Source organism: Platalea leucorodia (genome assembly GCF_965183815.1).
Source record: "Platalea leucorodia genome assembly, chromosome: 1".
Lineage (NCBI taxonomy): Eukaryota > Metazoa > Chordata > Aves > Pelecaniformes > Threskiornithidae > Platalea > Platalea leucorodia.
The window spans coordinates 54,924,935-54,945,633 of NC_138823.1; the positions used below are offsets into that span (position 1 = coordinate 54,924,935).

The following is a 20,699-nucleotide window of genomic DNA, read 5'->3' on the forward strand; positions in this document are numbered from 1 at the left end:
GGAATAATCTGGTTTCAGTTAATGAATACAGGAATTTGTGGAAAACGTTTTTATATGAAAACTACCAGCGATATGCCTCATTGTTTATTTAAACCTAAATCCCTATTTGAGACAGAATTAATAGATGCATAACTAATAACAGTCTTTTTAAGTGTATGACCAAGTTTTTATTAGGAAGGCTGGTATTTTGTGTTGCTCTGAGGGAACCCAGAGCAACTACAGACAACCTTTTTGCTGATGTGGCATTAGCGTCATTAGTGTTAACTAATGACAAAAGACACGGCAAACCATCAATTACAGTGTAAGACTGATATAGCCTTTGGAATATATAGATTTACGAAAAGTGCTTCATATTGTCTTTCTTTAAAAAAAGTGTGTAATGGAGTGTTTCTCATATTCATCTATTCGTCCATCCATAGTCATCTCATAGTCCATCCATAGTACCTCAATCCACCACTGTACTTTGGGATCCATAGACGAATTCAGGAGGACCAGTTCAGCTCCTGTTGTCATAGGAAGCATTTCTTCATGTTCAGCCAGCCCCAGATCCTGTGTGAGAGGACTTTGGTCTTACTCCACGTGATGGAGAGTTTGTCTGGTGTCATTTCATTAGCACATAGCCATAGAAAACACCAACACTGGAAGCCTGTAACTAGAGAGAGTGGTTTCAGGAGCTAAAGAAATTGCAAAGGCATCTCAAGAGATTAGATCACTGGAGTCAACTAAAGGAGGTTCAGTACCAACAGAGATTACTTGAAAACAAGTATCTGCTTCTTTATGTAATGGAGGGGAAGGGAAGGAAGAAAATCTAGCAATTGTTTTTAATCTCATTGCCAAGTGTTACTCTTTTATTTACTTCAGGAGAAAGTGGATCTAAGATGTGGGAATGGGAAATTGCCCAATTAAGGATTTTCCTTAAAGTTAACAATATGGAAGAGCTGAGATCAATTTTCAAAACACTGAACTGTAGTTTGGGACATACGTAACTTGAAAAAAGCCACTTTTCTTCTTAATGCTTTGTAATAACTAAAGTCTAGCTAAGAAAATGGTGTTTCCTTTGGTATTAATTTGAACTTTGCTCATTTGAGATAGTTTTTTGTGTAGGGTGTCTGACTGTATGGTAACTAACAATATAAAAATGATGCCAGCCAGTTTGACCGAACATGTGGTTGACTGAACAGGATATTGTTTGGGCAAATAGATTTAAAAGTATATAGTATGTGCTGCTGGTGTGTTCAACAAACATTAAAAAAAAAAATCATGCAACGTATCTCAGCATTGCCTCAGGCATATCACAAACTTTTAATAGACTAGACTAGGAAAAATGATTAAAAATTAAGGTTTGATTCCTAGCTCTGCAGAACCTGGACCATTATGGCTGCTGTATAAAAAAGGGGAAGACATTTCTTTACCTCACCCTTATTATCTGTGAACAGGGAAGATGTAAAGTCAAAGCTTGTAAATGGGCCTTGTAATCTTAACTGGGTTATTTTGGGTTAAGGCAAGAAATCCGCAGCAAGATTTGCCAGGGTGTTTGCCAAACTGAAGCCTGGACTCAGTGTCCAAATTATTTGCCACGAAGAACTATTTCTAAGGAACTATAATTTCAGCAGATACAAATTGTTGTACAGGTGAGCCACATCATCTCACCAGCTGCCTAAACCTGCTCTGGGAAGAAATACGACTAAGCTGTTAAACCCTTGCTTTGATCTAATATCTGGATTTAGAGGCCCATTAAAATTTTTTTATATGCTTGAGCACAGAACACCATTACTTGCCATTCGTGATGAGACAGCCTTAAAAAACTTGAGAGGGATAAATGTTAAGTGATTCCAAAGAGCCTTAAAAATGCCAAGGCGATGTATTCATTTGTTCTGTACCTGTAGTGGTCACAGTTGCTGGGATTGCTTCCTATGCCCATTCTTGCCTGCTGTGCAAAGCCCTGCCTGGCCATCCTGGTCCCTTACCTGAACGGTGCAGAGCAGCCAGTTCTCACGGGGCTGAAGCTGTGACTCCAGTTGTAACAAGTGAGGCTGTCTCCTGTACTGGTGTCTGCGTTGGTAATGGTGCTTTCAAGTAACACAGTATTTGATGGTTTGTTTTCTAAGCTGTTTTATGTCGAGAAGCCAGACAAAGACCAACAATAAATGAGAAGAGACGGAGACAAAAGATGGTTGGTAGAAACAGGCAGGTGTTCTTTATTTCATGTGGCACAGCATTAGGCAGACAACCCAAGAAACAGTTTCTAACAAAAACCAAAGCTATCACTTCCAGGAACCATCCCCCAAACAAGGGTCTACTGCCAACAGTGGCACTGAGAGGTCCTTGCCTGTCCACTCTCATCTCCTCATAGTTTGCATACACTTAGGCCGTATCTTAGCTGTGAGCGTCCTTTCCAAGGAGACTAACTTCTTACGATACAGTATCTTTAGACAGCATACATACTGTGCAGTATCACCAAAGTACAATCTCCTCAAGCCATGCTAAAATATAACGCTAACTCTGGAGAGAAGGCTGTGCAATCGCCTCGCATCTCTCTGAGGTAATATAATGCTGTTTCTTAGCTGACAACATGAGGGGCACCTGAGGGAAGATCAATATGGCTTCAGAGTCTATTTTTAAACTCCTGATGCAGTAGCGAGAACCTGGCATGCTGTCTGCTGAGACACAGGGCGAGCACCTCCTCCACCCCCGGCTGCCGCTGAGCCTACCATCACCGAGAGGGCTGAGAACATAGATGCTCTTGGGCTAGGAGGAGGAGAAGTCAATCAAAGATGACAACAGACCGTAATCTTTGCGTTAGTCGTTAGGCGAGAGGTAAGCAATGACGGCGGTAGGGGGAGTTACATAGTTAGCACTCCGGATTAAAGGCATGAAGAATGGCTGGTGGAAGGAAGATGTTTTAGAGACTAAGGGCAAAGCTTTAAAAGCCTTGGGATATTACTTTTAATTATTATCTACAGGTTATTCTCTCTATATAGACTATTTTTCTTTCTAAATTAAGAAAATAAACATTTATTAACAAGTCACTGGGTCAAATCTTCCTCTCCACTGAAGCCAAATCCATTGACTTCAATGTGAGGGAACCCCGTGTAAACAACGAAGGGCAAATTTGGCCCTTTATGTCCTGAAAAGTCTGCTTGTACCCATTTCTTTCAATCCTGCAAGGAAATGCAGATTGAAGGGTGAATTAATTGTTACGAATTTCTCTTGAACTACCAGGGGAGCGTCAACGAGATGTGGCAAAGGGGCAAGAAAAAGGAACAAATAAGTAAATACTGCTTTAAGGAGAATTTTATCCGTGTTTCAGAGCAAAAGTACAAAAAGAGAGTGGAACTGGATCAAGCGCTACTAGCCTTTACTTTCTAAGCAACCACAAAATCCTTCATTTAGCTTCGGTGAAACGGTACACAACCAGAGAAAACAGAAGGAACGAAACACTCCTTTTTGTTTGCAAACATCATATGCCCAAAGGTGAACACTGTCATGCCTTCGGATGCTCCGCTAACTCCTACTGTCTGCACAGTGCAGTGTCAGCCACTGAAGACAAAACGTGTCTACTGTGCAGATGAGTAAAACCTGTGGTGTCTTACAAACATAACTTAACGTTTTGAATATTAAAAAACACTAGGTGCTGTTAGACACAGAACAATACGATTTTGGATGCATTTACCACTTTTATTTCACTATGCAGAAACATACATTCACCATGTGTTGTGATGCAGCTGACAGTGTAATGGACGCTGTCCCTTCAGTGGGTATTATAGCTGGACACTAACGAGTTTTCAATGGACTTTCTGTACAGGTTAAGGCTTGACTCTGAACTAGATAGTAAATGCTGACCAGATTCTCAAACAGATTTTTTTTTTCTTTTTTTCCTCTGAGAACAAAAGGGAAATCAATAGAAAACCATCACGGTTATTTCAGATTAATAATTTTCTAATGCTGCAAACTAAGTAAAATACAGATTTTTTTTCTCCAAAATAACTACATATAATTTACAAGGTTAGGATCTGTGAAGGGTGACGGGAAGCTGACTCTGAACAATGCTGACAAAAATCGTTAAAGTTAATATACTAAAATCATTACTACCTCATAAGGTATTCAGTCAGGTATACAAAGCACACTTTGTAAGCATTTAAATATTTTGATAAGAGTGAAGATTCATCATTGTTTATCGGGCAGTAATAAAACCAGATGAAACAAATATAAGATTCAAGTTGTTTACTCAATAAACTGTGTTATTGGCACATCTAATGTGTGGTAAAACATTATACACAGTACCTATACAGCTTCTAGCATTTTGGGGGTAATCTTCATTTACAATATCTGTAAACAAAAGGCTTGCCATCTAACAAATTTTAATTTGTTTAGACTTTCATAAACTGTGAAAGGCATGAGCTGTTTATGTGTTACATGAGATCACTCTTTATATTGTCTATGAACGTGCAGGTATAGCTGAAAACTTAGACATTTTAAGAAAATTAAAAATGCTGCTTTTCTGTAATTTTATTGTTGCTTCATGCAATATTGTTTAACTGCTGCTGATTCAGATTGCTTTCTATGGGAAGGTATCTCTGCCAGTTTCTTTATTAACGGTCAAGATCAATTCTTCTGTACTGAAATTTTCCATAGACAGATACAAGTCAGTCAGGTTGGAACTGAGACTCCATATAGGCTCTCGTATTCCTACTGGTGTGCATGTCTGGATTCATATGCGATCTAGGTTATTCCTGCAGGAAAGAGAACTGAGTTAATTATTTGAAGCAACTACTCTCTTGCAAAAGAGATTTTGTCAATTTGGTCATGTAACAAAAGCTGTTTGAAAACGGCATCATCCCAGTATAAGCAACTTGGACCAAATCCATAATCCACTGACACCAATGGAAAGAATTAGCGACATCAATAGACTTTTAAGCAAGCCACATTACATTGTCTCTGAAACACTAGCAGAATACCACAAGAATCACAGCTACTCACTCCTCAGTGACTGGTTCCACCTTCCAAATAAGTAACAGATACTGAAATTCAGGGTTTTTTAGGGTGTCTATATCCAAAAGCAGGAGAGCAAAACAGCTTCAAAAGGTGCTGTGCATCATACTCTGTTACTTATACCAAATGTTAGGGAATATATATTGTTTTAACAATAAAATGCTGCTATTGATTTAAACAAATCAGACAAGCAGCTTTTCTTTTTTCTTCTGCATACAGCATTCAAAGCAATTTGTGCAATGGTGCTGGCATTAATGGCTTTTGCATAGCAGGTTAGTATGCATGACATGTTTTTGCACACAGAATAAATATAGTAATATTGAGACGTCTGTTTAGCCAGCCACAATTGGAGAGCATGCCTTTACTGAAAAAAAGCTTGACACAAGAAAAGCTGCATTATCATCTTATCCTGACAAACCATGCTGCTTTAAAACATAAAATGTTCTTTTCAAATACAAGATAGCCAAGACATCCAAATATCGACACACTACTTCACTGGGTTTAAAAGAAAAATCAAAAGCAGCTTGGACCATATATTTGCAAGTTAGGAATTAAAGCTTAACTTGTAACATATCTGCATGGGACATTTAAAAAGCAGCAGTAGGTTTTTCCCTTGGCATTTTTAAACAAAATGCATACCTTTAAGAACAAACTATTTTTGTTCTTAAATGACATAAAAGCAGACAACAGATTCTTTTTTACTTCAGAATTAGAAGATTAGACTATATCAAAGCATGGACAATGAGGACTTTCCAGAGAGCCAACAAAAGCAAATGAGTAGTTTCTCTTTCTCCAGCTGGCACCATTAGATGAAGAAAGATGTTTAGAGCTGAATGTAGTTTACATTCAAATACCAGAACTGATAACCAGCACAAATGCAACTTGCAAATGCCAGTGAGAGAAAGCCACGAGTTAGAGGTGAATTATGGTAGGAAAACAACCTTTGCAACATGCCAGCTCAGTAAATGCCTAGGAAAATCATCTAGTCCTCTTACCTGTGGTCAATCCTCCCCATCTTCTGGTGTGATTTCTGTCTCTTTATGTACCACTACTTTGGTCACTGACATGTCAGGGTGCTGCTCTTTGGCCTCTTTAATTGCCTGAGCCAGCGCCTATCCCAAGGAAACCACAGAAGGGCAAAAACAAAAAGGAGGTGGAACATGCATGATCAGTAGCAAGGTGGAGAGATTCATGAGATATTACACCATTTACAAATGAGGAAAATGATTAAAATATGAAATATACCATCACTCATTTAACTACTAATACAGTTTAATTTAAGGCATGCCAGTATGAATAGTATCTTTTAATGCAATGTTTAGAAATGTTCTCTTTGGCAGTCTTCAGGGTAGCCTTTAGCAGCTTACAGATTTTACCTGATCATGATCAATATCTGCATCTCCTGTGATGACTATTCGTTTTTCAATTCTTGTCTCTGAGATGCCTCCTTTCACAGTCTAGATGGGAGAGACAAACGCATGTCAGTAACTTAAAGAGTGCTGCTACTCGTCCAGAGAATGATCAGTACAGGAATCCCGACGTGACTGGACTGAACTATCTCCAACAGCATGCACAGCGGGGACAACCCTGAACTGCAGCCAGAGCAGCTCTGAAGTTGGCCTGCTCTGAATGGACTAGATGACCTCCAGAGGTCCTTCCAACACACATAATTTGATGATTCTAATCAATCTGCACGTTTCAGGAGAGATGTTTGTGTGTCAAAAATGGCAGGCATTTATGGTAAATTCATCCCATGAAGAAAAGAATGGACATACAGACAGCTCATATTAAGACCTGGTTAAGTCCAACTGCAGGCTTCAGAAGGACATACAGGGTAGTATGGCTTTTATATAGCTCATCTACTGAAGGGTGAATTTCACTGCAGAAAGATGAAAGGAATCCTGTCCTCAGTGAATATTGGTAGGAGAGCTGTCATGACACTAAGAGGGTTTCTGCTTAGGGAGGAATTGTTATTTAGATGCTATCTTGGAACTTGGGAGACCCAAAATCATCTGTCTGTGCAGTCATAAGCTTTCTGTCTGGTCGTGGGCAAGTTCCTTAGGGTACCACCCAGCAATGTGACTGTGGCGTCTGAGCTGACTGAATGTCCTGTTATGACTACATGATAAAGATTTACTCTGTGTTTTCAACACTGTGCAGGGATAACAGCTCAGGACTCAAAGGCAGTATAGTCATGCCAATGGAGCCTCATGCTCAGGCAAATTATTCCTTCCTAGCTACCATATGATGCCAGTGTGGCTACACCGCTTCCAGGTCCAGACAGTACTTGCAGCTAACTCAAGTATCTCTGCACAGCAATGTTTTGTGCTTGCGTAGACATACCTTAAGGCTTTATGACTTTTAGGACTCTTAACAAGTCCTTGGACTTTAATGAAGCCAGTAAACCCAAAGATAGGTGAATGAAGACAGGTACCCAAAATAGACAGGATTTTGTCCTGAGAATATAAGCATGTGTCCACGTTTTAAAATAAATAGTAGAATTGAAGTTAAGAAAACATACACCCTTGTGAACCCGCCCCCGTTTTCTGAGGACTCACTTTGGTGATATGTGTAGTGGTTGTAGTGCTGGTAGTTTCAGATGTGATAGTTTGTGCACTCATCAATACACCTGGTTCTGAGTCAGCACCGCAATCCACCTAGGGAACCGAAAGAGAAAACCAGTCATCAAAAACATGCTCCTGAGCACAGGGAGGCAAGAACTGGGCCGGCTGAACGTCTCTATTTCTACAGTTCTTCGTAAAGTGAGTATCTAATGATAGGGACACAACTGCTGTTAGGGTGATCATGTGTCAGTAGTTGTCTCTGCATCTGGAGACTGCTTCTGGAAGGACAGATGAGAAGCTGGGACTTTGACATCTGTAGTTTCAACAAGGTTCTCATGGGTTTCTTAAGGCCATGTTAAATTAGACCCTGGGTTTTGCACAATTTCTTACCTGAGAAGACTCATACGTAATGGTTTTTGTTTCTGTATGGACTACTGGCACTTCCTTTGTTGAAATTTCAAGGTTTTCCCCACCAGCAGAAACACTACTGAAACTGATAGTCTCAGTCTTCACAACTGGTGACTGCGTGAACAAAAAAAAGGAATTGGAACATTTAGTAAAGCTTCTGGATTTCTCAGAATAGTTTTTGTTTTGTTTTGTTTTGTTTTGTTTTTTTTCTTGGGAAAAGGATGGGGAACAACTAAAAAGTGCTCTGCATTAAAAAAAAAATAAAGAAAAGAGAAAATTCTCTTCATTATAGTGACACATACATGTATATAATGCTGGCAACATTTAGCGTTATCCTGGATTTCAGGAAAACAAACTTCAGAAAAGATGTAAGCACTACAAGAGGCAGTGGACACAAACTGAAACACAATAGGTTCCCTCTGAACATCACGAAACACTTTTTCACTGTGAGGGTGACCGAGCACTGGCACGGGTTGCCCAGGGAGGTTATGGAGTCTCCAACCTCAGAGATATTCAAAAGCCATCTGGACATGGTGCTGGGGAACTGGCTCTGGGTGATCCTGCTTGAGCAGAGGGATTGGCCCAGATGACCTCCAGAGATCCCTTCCAACCTCAGCCATTCTGGGATTATACATTTTCTTAAAATGAAAAGAGAACGAATCCTACTCAGGCTTAGTCTTCCATTCAGCTCTCAGAAAAAAGAGCAAGAACAAGTTTTTTTCTAATCTCTGTGCAAAATAATTCTTGAAATTCTGCTAGTGGGGCTAAGATAATGAAGCCGGGTTGTTTAAGACACTTATTTACAACGGTACCAAGCATGGAAAAAAATGCAATTTCTGTCTTTGAGGACATGTGAACTTTGCCAATCTTGATGGACTTTCTCAAAGAGAATGCCAGATGAATTCTTGTTATTCATTGCATAAAAAGCCACCAAATTAGGTATTTCTCTGTAGCATGGAAAGCACTTTCAGGGAAAATATGCATGGCATTTTGCCAATACTGGAAACCAGCAACAACCCTTGCAGGTGCCATGCAAGGAGGAAATAAGAGGCAAACCAAACTGCCTGCTGTAGACATGCAATCATGCAAGCTTGGTACACTTTGCCTTCCATGAGAGGAATTAACAGTCCACTACTGCCTACACTTACAATTCAGCACAGACACAACTGATTTAATAAGGAGTTACCTCAAAATGAGATTTTCTTTCCAAAGACTCTGAAAGTTGGACTGTTGTACTGTGCTCCTCTGCTTGCTCACACGAAGCAGCAGCAGCAACTCCTTCCTGTTTGGTTAGGGCTTTCCCAGCCTCCTCCCTTTTCTCCTCCTTCGCCCCCTCAGTCCCAGCAGAGCTCTCCTTCCCTTTCATGCCAGCGGCCACCGCCAACGCTGCCTCAGCCTGGGCATCCAGCGCAAGTCCAGCCGCTTTAGCAGGATCCCCGCTTGCATGCACAGTCATCCCGTGTCTCTCCTCGATAACCACAGTCTCCTGTACAATCTTCTTCACTGTATCCTGATGCGGCTGAACTGCTTGCTTCATTTCACTGGAAGTCACCTCCTGAGATGTCGTCGTGTCTATTCTCTGCAGGGAAGGAGAAAAAAAAGCCCTCAGTGTCAGAAGCAGACAACACTACTTGCAATAGCTCCTCAGCTTAATGTACTGTGAACATTAATAAAAAAATGGGTATTATATTTTGCCAATTTATTTCTCTCAAGTTGCATGGATTTTCCCTCTCAGGACATTATTGGAATAGAAGAAATGAAAACCAAAGCAAGAATCACAACTTTCAGAAGTGAAGAGAAATGTCGCAGTGTTTTTCTCATTGGTATTTTTGCACAAGTTTCATAAAGGCAAAATACAGCACCCTGCAAAATGACCAAAATAAAGTGAAATGAAACAAAACCTGGGTTTTTTTTTTTGTTTTTTCTTTTTGGTGATTTCTGTTGTGATCTATTGTAACAAAGGAAAAGGCACATCAATACATGCATTAGTTATACAGGTTCCACGTTGTGCATAAAAACAGGAAACAAAAGAAAAGCAAAAGTAATCGGCGTGCGGTTATAACAGTGATGGAGGGAATTGAATGGCCACCTGAGCCCAGCTATGTGAAGCAGAAGTAACCCCTCCTATGAACTCAGTTGGTTTTCTGGCGGACTCTATTAAACTGAAGATATCTGAACCATCCAAGGTTTTTTCACCGGTGGACTGTTTAGTCTAAATAGACAAAGAAATGTAGAGTCATACACAGAAGAAAGGCAGACCCACATGCACAGACATATTAATTGCCAAAACCAGAGGCAGAGACGGAGGGAAGGGAGAGAAGGTTGCGGGGGCACAGAGAGGTTGGAAACAGGAAAAGAATGGGAAAATAAATCAGAGCAAATTCATAATGGCTGTAGTAAGCAATAGTTACGAAGCATAGTTGTTAGCGTTGGCATTTTGCTGGTTCAAGCAAACCTTTTTTTTTTTCCTTTTATTAACAAGCCACAGCAGCAATACTACATGTATTTCAGTAACATGGATCTTTAAATAAACCAGAAAGTTTGAAAGCCTTATATAATGTCTGCTTCAGACTGTGGGACGGATTCAAAGTATGAGGGAAAAAAAATAAGCTGGGTTGGCTGCTGTCAACATAAAGCCAGGCAGCAAGAGAACCGAAAGGTAGGGTGGTGTGAGGGGATTGCCTAAAAGAAGTCATGCTTTAATCTTTAAACCGTGGCATGAAGTCAAAGCCACTCGTTACCACTACTTTTGACGCAGACGACTCGGTAACATAGTGAGCAGTAGCAAAGGTAAATGGCTGTTCTCTGGAATATCTCCACTCAGACAGGCTCTTATCTCTCCGGGCAAATGCCCCTGCTTTTACAGCTTCACTGCCAAGGTGTTTTTCTGCTTTGCCAAGCTGCAAGCTTCCCAGTGTACCATGTAACTGCAAATCCTGGTCCGTCTTTAGTGCCTTTTTCAAACTCTCCTCTTCAGGACTTCGCAACTGAGATTCTGCTTCCTTTATGGGTGTCAGAGAGTCGGACAGCTTTCTTTTTGTGCTCTGCACGTCGGATCCCCGCCTGGCTTTCTCATCAGTGACAGGCTCGAGGATTTCATACTCGGCCACTACCGGAATGATTTTCACAGATTCTTGCACTTCCCCTTCCATTTTTTGCAAAGCTTGTACTGAAGGCTGTACTGCTTTCTCGCCCTCTTTCGCTTTACTTGTCATGGTTACAATTTTCCCAGATACGGTATCATAGGACTTTCCTAGGGTGAACATTTTCTGCTTATTCTCCTCTTTGGATTGTATTTCACTTTCCAAGTCCTCAAAGCTCTGCATTAGAATGGTACTGGATTTTAATATCTCAGGTGGAAAGGCAGTTTTACTGCTCACAGTCACTATTTTGTATGCCAGATTTTTTTTCGATTCACCATCAACTACCTCAGAGGGTATTTTGTCTATAATAACCCAATCCTCAGTGCCCTATATTTGAGATATAAAAGCTAAATTAGAATATCTGAAGGTTTGTCTCTACTTCAGGAGCACTAAAGTATGAAGACTTTTAAGAAACCAATTCTGTCTTTTCTGAAAGCATATAATAGCTTTTACCATTGTACCTCTTAGAGCAGCTATCAAACAAATAAACAGCATCACCTTAGGCAACGTACGATTCCTTCATAGATTCCCTCCCCTTAAGACACCCATATAATGTGGACACAAAGAGTTACTTTTGCCACACTATTTCTGTAGTCATTTGAAGGAGGGTAACATTTTAGTGCATCATTTAAAATTATGATTGGAACCATCCTGAGGTTAAAAATCACATATTGCAATGGTTCATAATGCTACAGTCATAAACAAATGAAAAAAATACAGCAAATAAGCCCATTCAACTGCTCCCCAGTTGTGATGAACACACCGTTGATGAGGTTTTAGAATAGCAGGCATTTGTATGTAGCTGTAGCCTGCACTGAATTTCCTTCTTTTCGTTAGAATAACATCAATCCCCTTCAGCATTGCTTAAATTGAGTAGTACAACACAGTAAACGCCATACTACTATAGATACTGAACTGAACTTAATGCAGCTTTTTTTCCTTTTTACGCAAATATGCTATGTGATTTGCTTTGGCTATGCAATCAGCATCCAGCTATTTGACCTTAAGACCATAACTTCTATATTTAACTAAGTAAATATGCTAGTTTAAAATTGAATGAATTAAAAATAACCTCTAGGGATGATGGGATATTTTTCTGGATAATGATTTGATGAGAAGTAACCAAAGTGCCAGCAGATTCTCCTTCCTGCAGCTTCTTCTCTATCACACTTGGCTAATAGAAAAACCAATAAGAATACAAAGTTCACCATCACTCAGCATAATCTGAATTCACTTGATAGTATAAAGGCAATTAATTCTAATGACAGAAGTGCCTCATTCACCATAATGCTCTCAGTGAGGTTTATGCTGGAAATGCATGCACAACTGCAAACAACATCCACAAATAGCGCTGTGCAAGTAGATTTCTAACTAGCAGAGAAATCAGTCTCTATTAGGAAGCCATAAGCTCTGGAGGGTACTCATTCCTCAGAATTTGGCCCCAGATTACATCTCCCTCTGGAACTTATGAAATAAATAAAAAAAAAAAAAGTGGCTTGGAAAGGAAAAAAGATAATAAAATAAGAAATCATTGCCAGCCTATCAGACTGCATTTCAAGAAAGTATTATTTGTTTTTACCTGCAATTCAAGGAATGTAGTACCTCCCTTCTGCAAAAATATGAGTTTTTCTGATTTTTCTCTTTCTTCTTTGGTCTAATGTCAGGGGAATAAACGGTTTTAGTAAATGGAGGGTATATAGTCCACTATACTTTACAATAGCTCATCATATTTCTCCACTCTACAAATTATTAATTGCATGGTAAATTAGGAAACAGAACGAAACAGAATAATTTTACAGCAAAGACGTTTCCAATAAGAGGTGAAATCAGTGTCTCTCTGCGATGAATGCAAAGCAGACATGAGCATACTGTTTGCATAGCAGGAAAACCAGTAAATTGAGTAACACCGGGTGTGGATGCACTGTGTTCATTTCACCTTCTGTTATTCATTTAACTGTGTGTGGTGCCAACTTCCATGGCTTCCATCAATAGCCTAGAACAGGTCCCTCCAACTTCACCCTGGACTTAGCTCTTTCCTGAGTTTGCAGCCTTCCCTGTTGAAGCAGGTAGAAGGTGTGCTCTGCAAAGATTTCAGCTCTCCTTTTCTCCTTACAGGTACAAGAGGTCTCAGAGTCTTGTTCCCATGCATGAAGCTAACCATTGCTGTATTATCCTTTATAGCACGACACCAAAGTCCTCCTCACCTTTATCCCGTCTGTGCCTTGCCAATGCTGTGACAATGAGGAGTATCTCTGCAACTTGACCAACTGGGACAGTCTGAAATGTTGGTAAGACTCAATTTCCTAAGGTACCATTCCTAGTGTACTGTTTTAAATGCGTACACTCCACATACTCAAGAAGAAAGGTACACGTTTAAAGAAAGATACAAAACTTCTAGAAACTAGAGAGAGAAAGGGAGAAATGGCTCACCTCCCGGACTGTAATGAGATGCATAATTTCTTCATTTCTAAAGTGCTGGTTTAATCCAATCCAGGTCAGACTAAACATTGTCAAGGAGTTTGTTAATATGATAGCTTTCATGTTCTGCAGCTATCTGGCCACCATTATGTCAGATATTTAAAACTATAACTAAAGAAACCCAAAGTATTTACCCTGTTATTGTAAGAAACCAACTGGTGACCAGACAGGCTTAAAGTCAAACTGACTGAACACACACAGGTGCCAAATGCTCAAAGCACACATTTAGAAAAAGGAGTATTTTCCCTGCTGTTCTTGTTTTATTCTATTAAAGAGTTACAAGTAATGGCACGGAATACAGATACGCTAAGTTAAATGTGTAACTTCTTTGACTAGAACAAGTCACTACGTAACACAGTCCTATGTGCTCTCTATCCTGAATGCCTCCATGTTTCTTAGAAGACATCAAGGTGCTGATTTTGACCTATGCTTGGCTTTAGTTTTTTCCTGAAAAATTCCTCTCTCAGCAGGACATGTGAACTGAAACCATCTCGCTCAGCAGGACCAGAAAGGACAGTCAGATGTTATCTACAGCAGGGGCCCCTTAGTGCCAGAAGTCACCTCAGAGTTAGGCTCTGATAGCTCAAATCCACTCACATTTTCCCACAAAAATGCCTTCATTTGGATAAGATTCTGTGGGACAGCTGGAGTTTACTTAGATCCATATAAGATATAGTAACTGGACATTACTTTTGAGCAAGTCCTTTTCTTCCAGTAAGAGAAGAGGTACCAGATAAGCATAACTCTTGCCTTTTTCCTTTCCAAATGAATGGTTAAATTTGGAAGTGTTTCCTCAGGGTGAAGCCTACATAACTGTGTAATGCTTTGCTACTGCTTGTGCATTTTAATTACAAATTGTTATTACATTTCTAAAGTAATAAAGACATGAACTAAACTGGGGGCGGGGGGGGTATAAGTTTGCTTCACCTACACTCCTCTGATTCAGGCTCAGCTAGTCAGCTGCTCCCTTTCAACAGTTCTTTACATCTGTTACATATGTTAAATGAGTCCTGTTTATTATACTTAACAGTTTTACTTTTAAGAAAGAAAACCTATATTTTCAACTACAACCAAACTAACAAGGTCGTAGGATCTATTACGATTCCTGAAAAAGGCAGTAGGAGCAATATTAAGACTCCTCAGTGCTCTCCAAAAGCTAAGCTTTGGGCACCCAGTCTGCTTTTTAGGTATTTTAATACAACCTGATGGCCACTCTAATGCAGGTCTGACGTCCGTATCAGCCAGTGGTTAGATGGGTATAATGTGGGAGAAGAGGAGCTAGGGCCTTTTTCTTGGCAACATCCCTCTCCCTAAGAGGAGAAGTTGATGTGTTATCTGGGTGCCTCCAGGGACACCCTTCCCCAGAGAGCTGTGGGTCTGCAATGCCAACCTCTAAGGTGGGAAAGCAGAAGACTCTTTCAAATTATACTTTCCAGCTAATTTTTGCAGAGTTCCTTACAACACTACATCAGTGCTGAGGTGACAGAAGCAAATTTTATGACCATTTATTGGTCTGTAACGCTAAAAACAAGTGGTAATCATAAAGATGATTCCTGTGAGACAGAAACCAGATATCCATCCACAACAGAATGAAAAAATTAATCTTCGTGCAGACCACACAAGCATATTTCTTTTTGCTCCACTGGATTTAAACCAAGACTCTATGCTTTTTTTGAAGATCTATGTATTTTACAGCAACGTGAATGTTATATTGTTACCTCTACATCTCATTATCTACGCACAAACTAAATAGAAGGCAGCTTTTCAATTGGCAAGTTTCTTGCAAACGCTTCAAGACTGCACAGTGAGCAAGATTTTTTCACGCATGCACACTGCATTAAAATGCACACGCTTAGCAATCTGCATTGGGTCTTCAACGAAATGGAAACCAGCAGACTGCAGCAACTACCAGCTCCCTTATGGAACTGGACAAGCAGGTCTAATTATCATCATTATTTCTTCCCTGCCTTCAAAGACTGAGAGAGTTCTGCCCTTTTCTCTGTATTTTCTTGTCAAGCTTGGTGCCCCCATCTGTCCTGCTACACTGCTGCTCCCAACCAGTCACCATTATTTAAATTTTCTCTCCATCACCTTCATGGTTTCTTTCACGCATGGCTGGACTTCCTCAAGCTCACTGAACCCGTAAGGAAGCCTGCGTTTCACACCCTCAGAGAGACCCAATTCTGCCAGGCAGCTTACAGTGAATTTCATACTCTTAACTATATATATATATATATATATATAAGGTGCCTGCTCTTCCTTGCATGTTTGCTGCTAAGTGCTGAGAAAAAGGGAGCACCTGCAAGTGGGGAATGGCCTCTGACTACGGCCTCTAATCTGCTGAGAGCTATTATAAGCAAAAACGAATAGACAAATACATAATGAAGCCTTTCAGCTCACGCTGACCTCTTCAGGCACTAGTGGTTCAATCATAGGAGCTTCCTCCTGCCTTGCTGCAAGCCGAACGGGAGATGTGGAAAGCCTCTTCTCCCACTCATTAGACACAGCCGTTTCTGTGGAGGTTTCCAAGAAGGTGCGTTTCAGCTCGCTTATATTGGTCTGATGTTTCATCAGATCTTCCTGGGTTTTGTCTAGGTCCTGGACAGTTTTAAAAGAATAGAGCAGTTTGTAATACATCCTAAGCCAACCGAATTTTAGAGCCAAAACACACAACTTGGTTAGTAAAGAGGGAAGTAACATCTCAGGGAGCTGGGGAGCACAGCACTAACACAACACTCTGTGAAAATGTGGCATTTTGAAAGATAACAGCATAGCATATCTTGTACAAGTGACTATAAAAATACTCTTAAAGAGCTTATCTGTATCACTATAATTTACACCTGATAAAGAGGCTTCAAACAAACATACATATGCGCGTGGATGCACACACACATACGCGCACGCATATATATATATATTTATAGTACAAGTTAGAGGAGTCATCATAATCTGAGAAAAAAAATCTATTTGATTTATTAGCAGGTGGGAATACACAGTTCATGCATCATAGTGCAGATTCACAGTTTACCACTAAAACTAACACACATGTACGTACATGCACTGGTATATACCAATACCAACCTCTAACATAAGATTACTATGTTTGACATACACATTTTCACCCTGTATTCGCTTAATCAGACTATTCTGAAAGAAGTGAAAAAGAAAGGGAAAGGTAAGGGACACAGTATTGAAAGGATACAAAATGCTGTTTCTACACATTTCTTCACAGAGAACCGACAATAACATGCTGTGAGAGGTGAACACCTCCAACATTGAGACTTGAGCAACATGTGGGCCTTTTGTTTCTGTACCTGTGCCTTTAGATCTCCGTCCTCCTCTTGATCCGACTGCCAGCATGAGAAAGATTGGAAAACAACACCTTACCCACTTGTATGGCCGAAGGCTTTACAGAAATTGGTGAGAGGAACACGCTCGGTTAAGGTCACATTTTCTCTACACTAAGGGCTTAAGGAGGAGGAGCAGACGCACTGGTTGACTTTGCACGGTTCTCCTAGCTCAGAGCAAGCCTCCTCTTTTTAAACTTGTTAATTGTGAACAAAGGAATATTAAACATTTTCCTTTTATAAGTATCATCGGTGCGCTCCACGTTCATAGGTCTCTATTTAGGGAGCAGCAGTTGGACCTTCTCACTGAGATTGTAGCTGGTTTAGGACCAAACAGCAACAGCAAATTCTTTGGAAGTCCATAACCCCAGAGTTTAAACATATGACATCACCTGGGCCACAGGCAAAGCTTTGCATAAACTTGCCACAGGTAAACAACCTGCAACAGTTTCTAGAGAACGAAGTGTATTTTGCCTAAAATGCTAGTTCCCTAGCCCCACTCCCTTTCTTTATTTAAATAATTTGATTTCATATTTAGCCTGTATATATACTTTCAGGATCTATCTGCAGTGGTGGTCTTCTGGAATGCCATACACCATTCAGCTCACATTTTCAAAAGCAATGCCATATGGACTGCCCAAGCAGCCTCATTTCTGAGGGCTGAATTTTCAGATGGCAAGTATACCACAATTTTTGAAAATCATGTATCCATAAGGAAAATTGAGGTTCACATAATCTTCTCCCCTAAAATAAAGATGGCAGGTAGGAAGATTATTGTACATTTTTGATTAATAGACTGAACATTTTAAATGTCACAGTTTTAGGATTATGTTTTACTTTCTGTATGGCTCAAGGCCTGAAGCCGTACAGTGCAAGAGGCACTTCAAAGCATTTTATACTCCTGACTAGTCTCAACAGACTTTATGTTGTTGCTCTGTTTGGACTCTTTTAATGCTCGTGCCACTATTTTACTGTTAATTTTTCATATAGTCCTAATTAGTCAAATGACCCATGGGAAAATCTTTATCTGTTGATTACTTTATAACTCAGTTCAAATCTATTCTATTTACAGCCGAGGCTGAATTGCCCTGACATGTCATACAGAGAATTTTTCCTTGACAATAATTTTAACAGTCTGAAATATTAATGAGATCCTACTGAAAACCTACAGTAGTGTTTGTGGTAAGACTCTGTCTTCTACCAGATGTCAGACCAAATTCAGCTCATGTTTGCAGCTGCAACCATATTAATTATAAAAGCAGTATATGCACTTCACTGGAGTCACATAGGGTTGAATTTGCCTGTACAGTCTATGTACTGTGTTGTGGATATGAGGCTTCTCAGTGCAAAGGAAATCGCAATTTTTTTTACATTCCTCCTCTGAAGACAATACCTGGACTACTGGTGGCAGTATGTGAAGATGACACATGAAATTACATTCAAGGAAAACCTTACATATTTATAACCTAGAAATACTTTTATTCATAAAATTTGAAAACTGCTTTTTACTGTCTTTTCCCCCCCTCTCTTTCCCACACAAGCTGCAGATCATAAGAGCAAACAAGCAAACTGAACAACCCAGGGCACAATCTGGCCAGCACGACTGTCCCAGGTGGGCAGCATTGGCATGGGCGATGCTGCCACCACCCCGCTATCTGCACAACACAGAGGCCTCGCAGTTTCCAAACCAAACACAGAAAGAAGAGGAACCCGTGGGGAGCACCAAAACCACAACTCGACGAGCAAAGCTCTCGCACGCACGCACATGCACACAGGCGCAGAGAGGGATCCTGAACTGCCGCAGGAGACATGCAGTTTGGCACTCAGGGTCGGGAAGAGATGAGGCAAAATGCTCTCCCCTGCCATAACTGGGTGCTGGCAACTGTACAAACCTCGGTGGCAGTGGTCTCACCATCAGCTGCAGTATCCGTCTGCTCACTGTCAGTCTATTTGGTTAGACAAGTAACCGGGTCCCAAGAGGAAGGCAGGAATAAAGAATAAACCCAGCTCATCAGTACACGCGGCTCACACGCGGAGCTGTTAAATTCAACATCCCTGCGAACTGCATTAGCATTGCTTTTCAAACCACGCACAAGTCAAAGAAGCAAAATAAAAGTGCTATATTAGTAAACAGAACAGACTCAGAGGAAGACTCGAGGCGTACTGTACACAGTATATGGCTTTACTGGAACAAATTTATAAGCCAAACAAAACACTGGAAAAGTGTTATTTGAATAGCAGATTTTTTTTTTTTTTTTTTAAGAAAGCCAGGTGGCTTAAAAAAAAACTGGGGAAAAAAAAAGCTACTATTTTCTAAACAAACTTTTCCTCCCATAATTTTTTTTACAGAAAATTATTCATCAAATTTTTGTTCTAGCCAATATAGTTTAATGTGGTATTTGACTTTTTATCTGGAGGGGGAAAAGATTAATTAAAAAAAAAAAAAAAAAAGGCTACTTTAACAGTCACCTGACTTTCAGCCCCTCATTTGTACAGAAGTTGTTCTTGTCTCCACATTTATACACCATGAGGCTGTCTGCATTACCAAGGAGTTCAAATAACCATACCCCCAGCCCATCTACTGTCTGTCTGCGGAGTAATCACATCCCACTCAGTTCCAATAAAGAGCAGCTGATATTGTTCATGATAGTAAAAGGAAAGAAAACTGCCATTAAAAGAATCAAAAATACTTCTCATTCCATTTAAAAATATGGATGAAAGCAGGAGAAAAATAAAACTCAGTCCCCCCCTAAAAACACTTACTAGGTACAAGTGATAAAAATGAAACAAAGCACAGCATTGCACAGACTGATCTATCCCTGCTTTGCTCGACACTGTGAAGAACATTTTAGTGGTGAACGCAAGTGTCGAGATTTAATAAATAGAGAGTTGAGTGTAGGTTACTACAGGCTGAGAAGAGAGTTCAAACGACTATTTTTGATGTTATGCAAGCTTATGGAGAACTAGTAAGTAAAGAAAGTGCTCCCTACTGCTCCAGGCTAGCACATCCAAGTTGTTTTAACATCAGTGAAAGCTCTGGTTTTGATTAGTGATTTTCTGTGGTCCTTAGATAATCTAAGGTAACCCAGGCAGGTAATTTAAAGCTAGGACAATACATCTCATCCTCAAATCACATCAATATGAATCAAGAGAAAAAAGCAACCTACTGGTGGATGGAGTATCAGTCTTTGAATTTCCTATCTTCTGTCATTTTCTGACAACTCCAATGTTTCATAAAACTGCTTTTTGGATATCTTTTCATTGCTTTGTTCTCTATCATTCCTTCCTTTGAATAATTTGTATTGCTTGTACGACAGGTGGAAGAATAAGCAGGCATTTGTGACTATTCGGTAAGTGCATGAATGCAAGTTATATGCAATTTTTCAAGCAATATCCACTCACTAGACAGACCGCTTATTTTTAAATGAAACTGTAATGCCAAAATAGTCCACCTAGCTGGTCAAATTGCTTTCACTAAAGTGTTAGAAAATTGTTTCTTTATTAGTGAAGGATCTCACATCTTTATAACACCATAAGCAACTGTAAAGGTATGGCAATATATAAAAAAAATCTATGCATTGTCACTCCTATTTACAGAAAAAAAAAGAGGAATTAATGAAACTAGGCATTTAGTCAATAGAAATACTAGCCACTAAGGTATGAACACAGAAGCTAATGAAATCTAAGGGGTGAGATTCTGTCTCTGACTGCACGGACTGCCTCCAGATGCACTGCTCAAGGGAGAACAGAGCTCAGAAAGGTATGGA

At 40.0% G+C, this 20,699-nt stretch overlaps 1 protein-coding gene across 1 annotated transcript in view; it reads right to left on the reverse strand.

Moving 5' to 3' along the window:
* Positions 1 to 4,620: 4,620 nt before the first annotated feature.
* Positions 4,621 to 20,699, reverse strand: part of EPB41L3 (erythrocyte membrane protein band 4.1 like 3) — a 59,633-nt gene continuing 43,554 nt past the window's right edge. Inside the window, exons 12-25 of the mRNA XM_082304311.1 lie at positions 18,825 to 18,878; positions 16,900 to 16,935; positions 16,667 to 16,732; positions 15,992 to 16,183; positions 12,687 to 12,761; positions 12,180 to 12,281; positions 10,706 to 11,434; positions 10,054 to 10,176; positions 9,151 to 9,543; positions 7,947 to 8,078; positions 7,551 to 7,649; positions 6,369 to 6,449; positions 5,988 to 6,104; positions 4,621 to 4,733 (exon numbers count right to left, since the gene is read on the reverse strand). Coding sequence (XP_082160437.1) covers positions 5,994 to 6,104; positions 6,369 to 6,449; positions 7,551 to 7,649; positions 7,947 to 8,078; positions 9,151 to 9,543; positions 10,054 to 10,176; positions 10,706 to 11,434; positions 12,180 to 12,281; positions 12,687 to 12,761; positions 15,992 to 16,183; positions 16,667 to 16,732; positions 16,900 to 16,935; positions 18,825 to 18,878 — 2,193 coding nt within the window. The 3' untranslated portion in view covers positions 4,621 to 4,733; positions 5,988 to 5,993. The remainder of the gene's footprint in view (positions 4,734 to 5,987; positions 6,105 to 6,368; positions 6,450 to 7,550; positions 7,650 to 7,946; positions 8,079 to 9,150; positions 9,544 to 10,053; positions 10,177 to 10,705; positions 11,435 to 12,179; positions 12,282 to 12,686; positions 12,762 to 15,991; positions 16,184 to 16,666; positions 16,733 to 16,899; positions 16,936 to 18,824; positions 18,879 to 20,699) is intronic.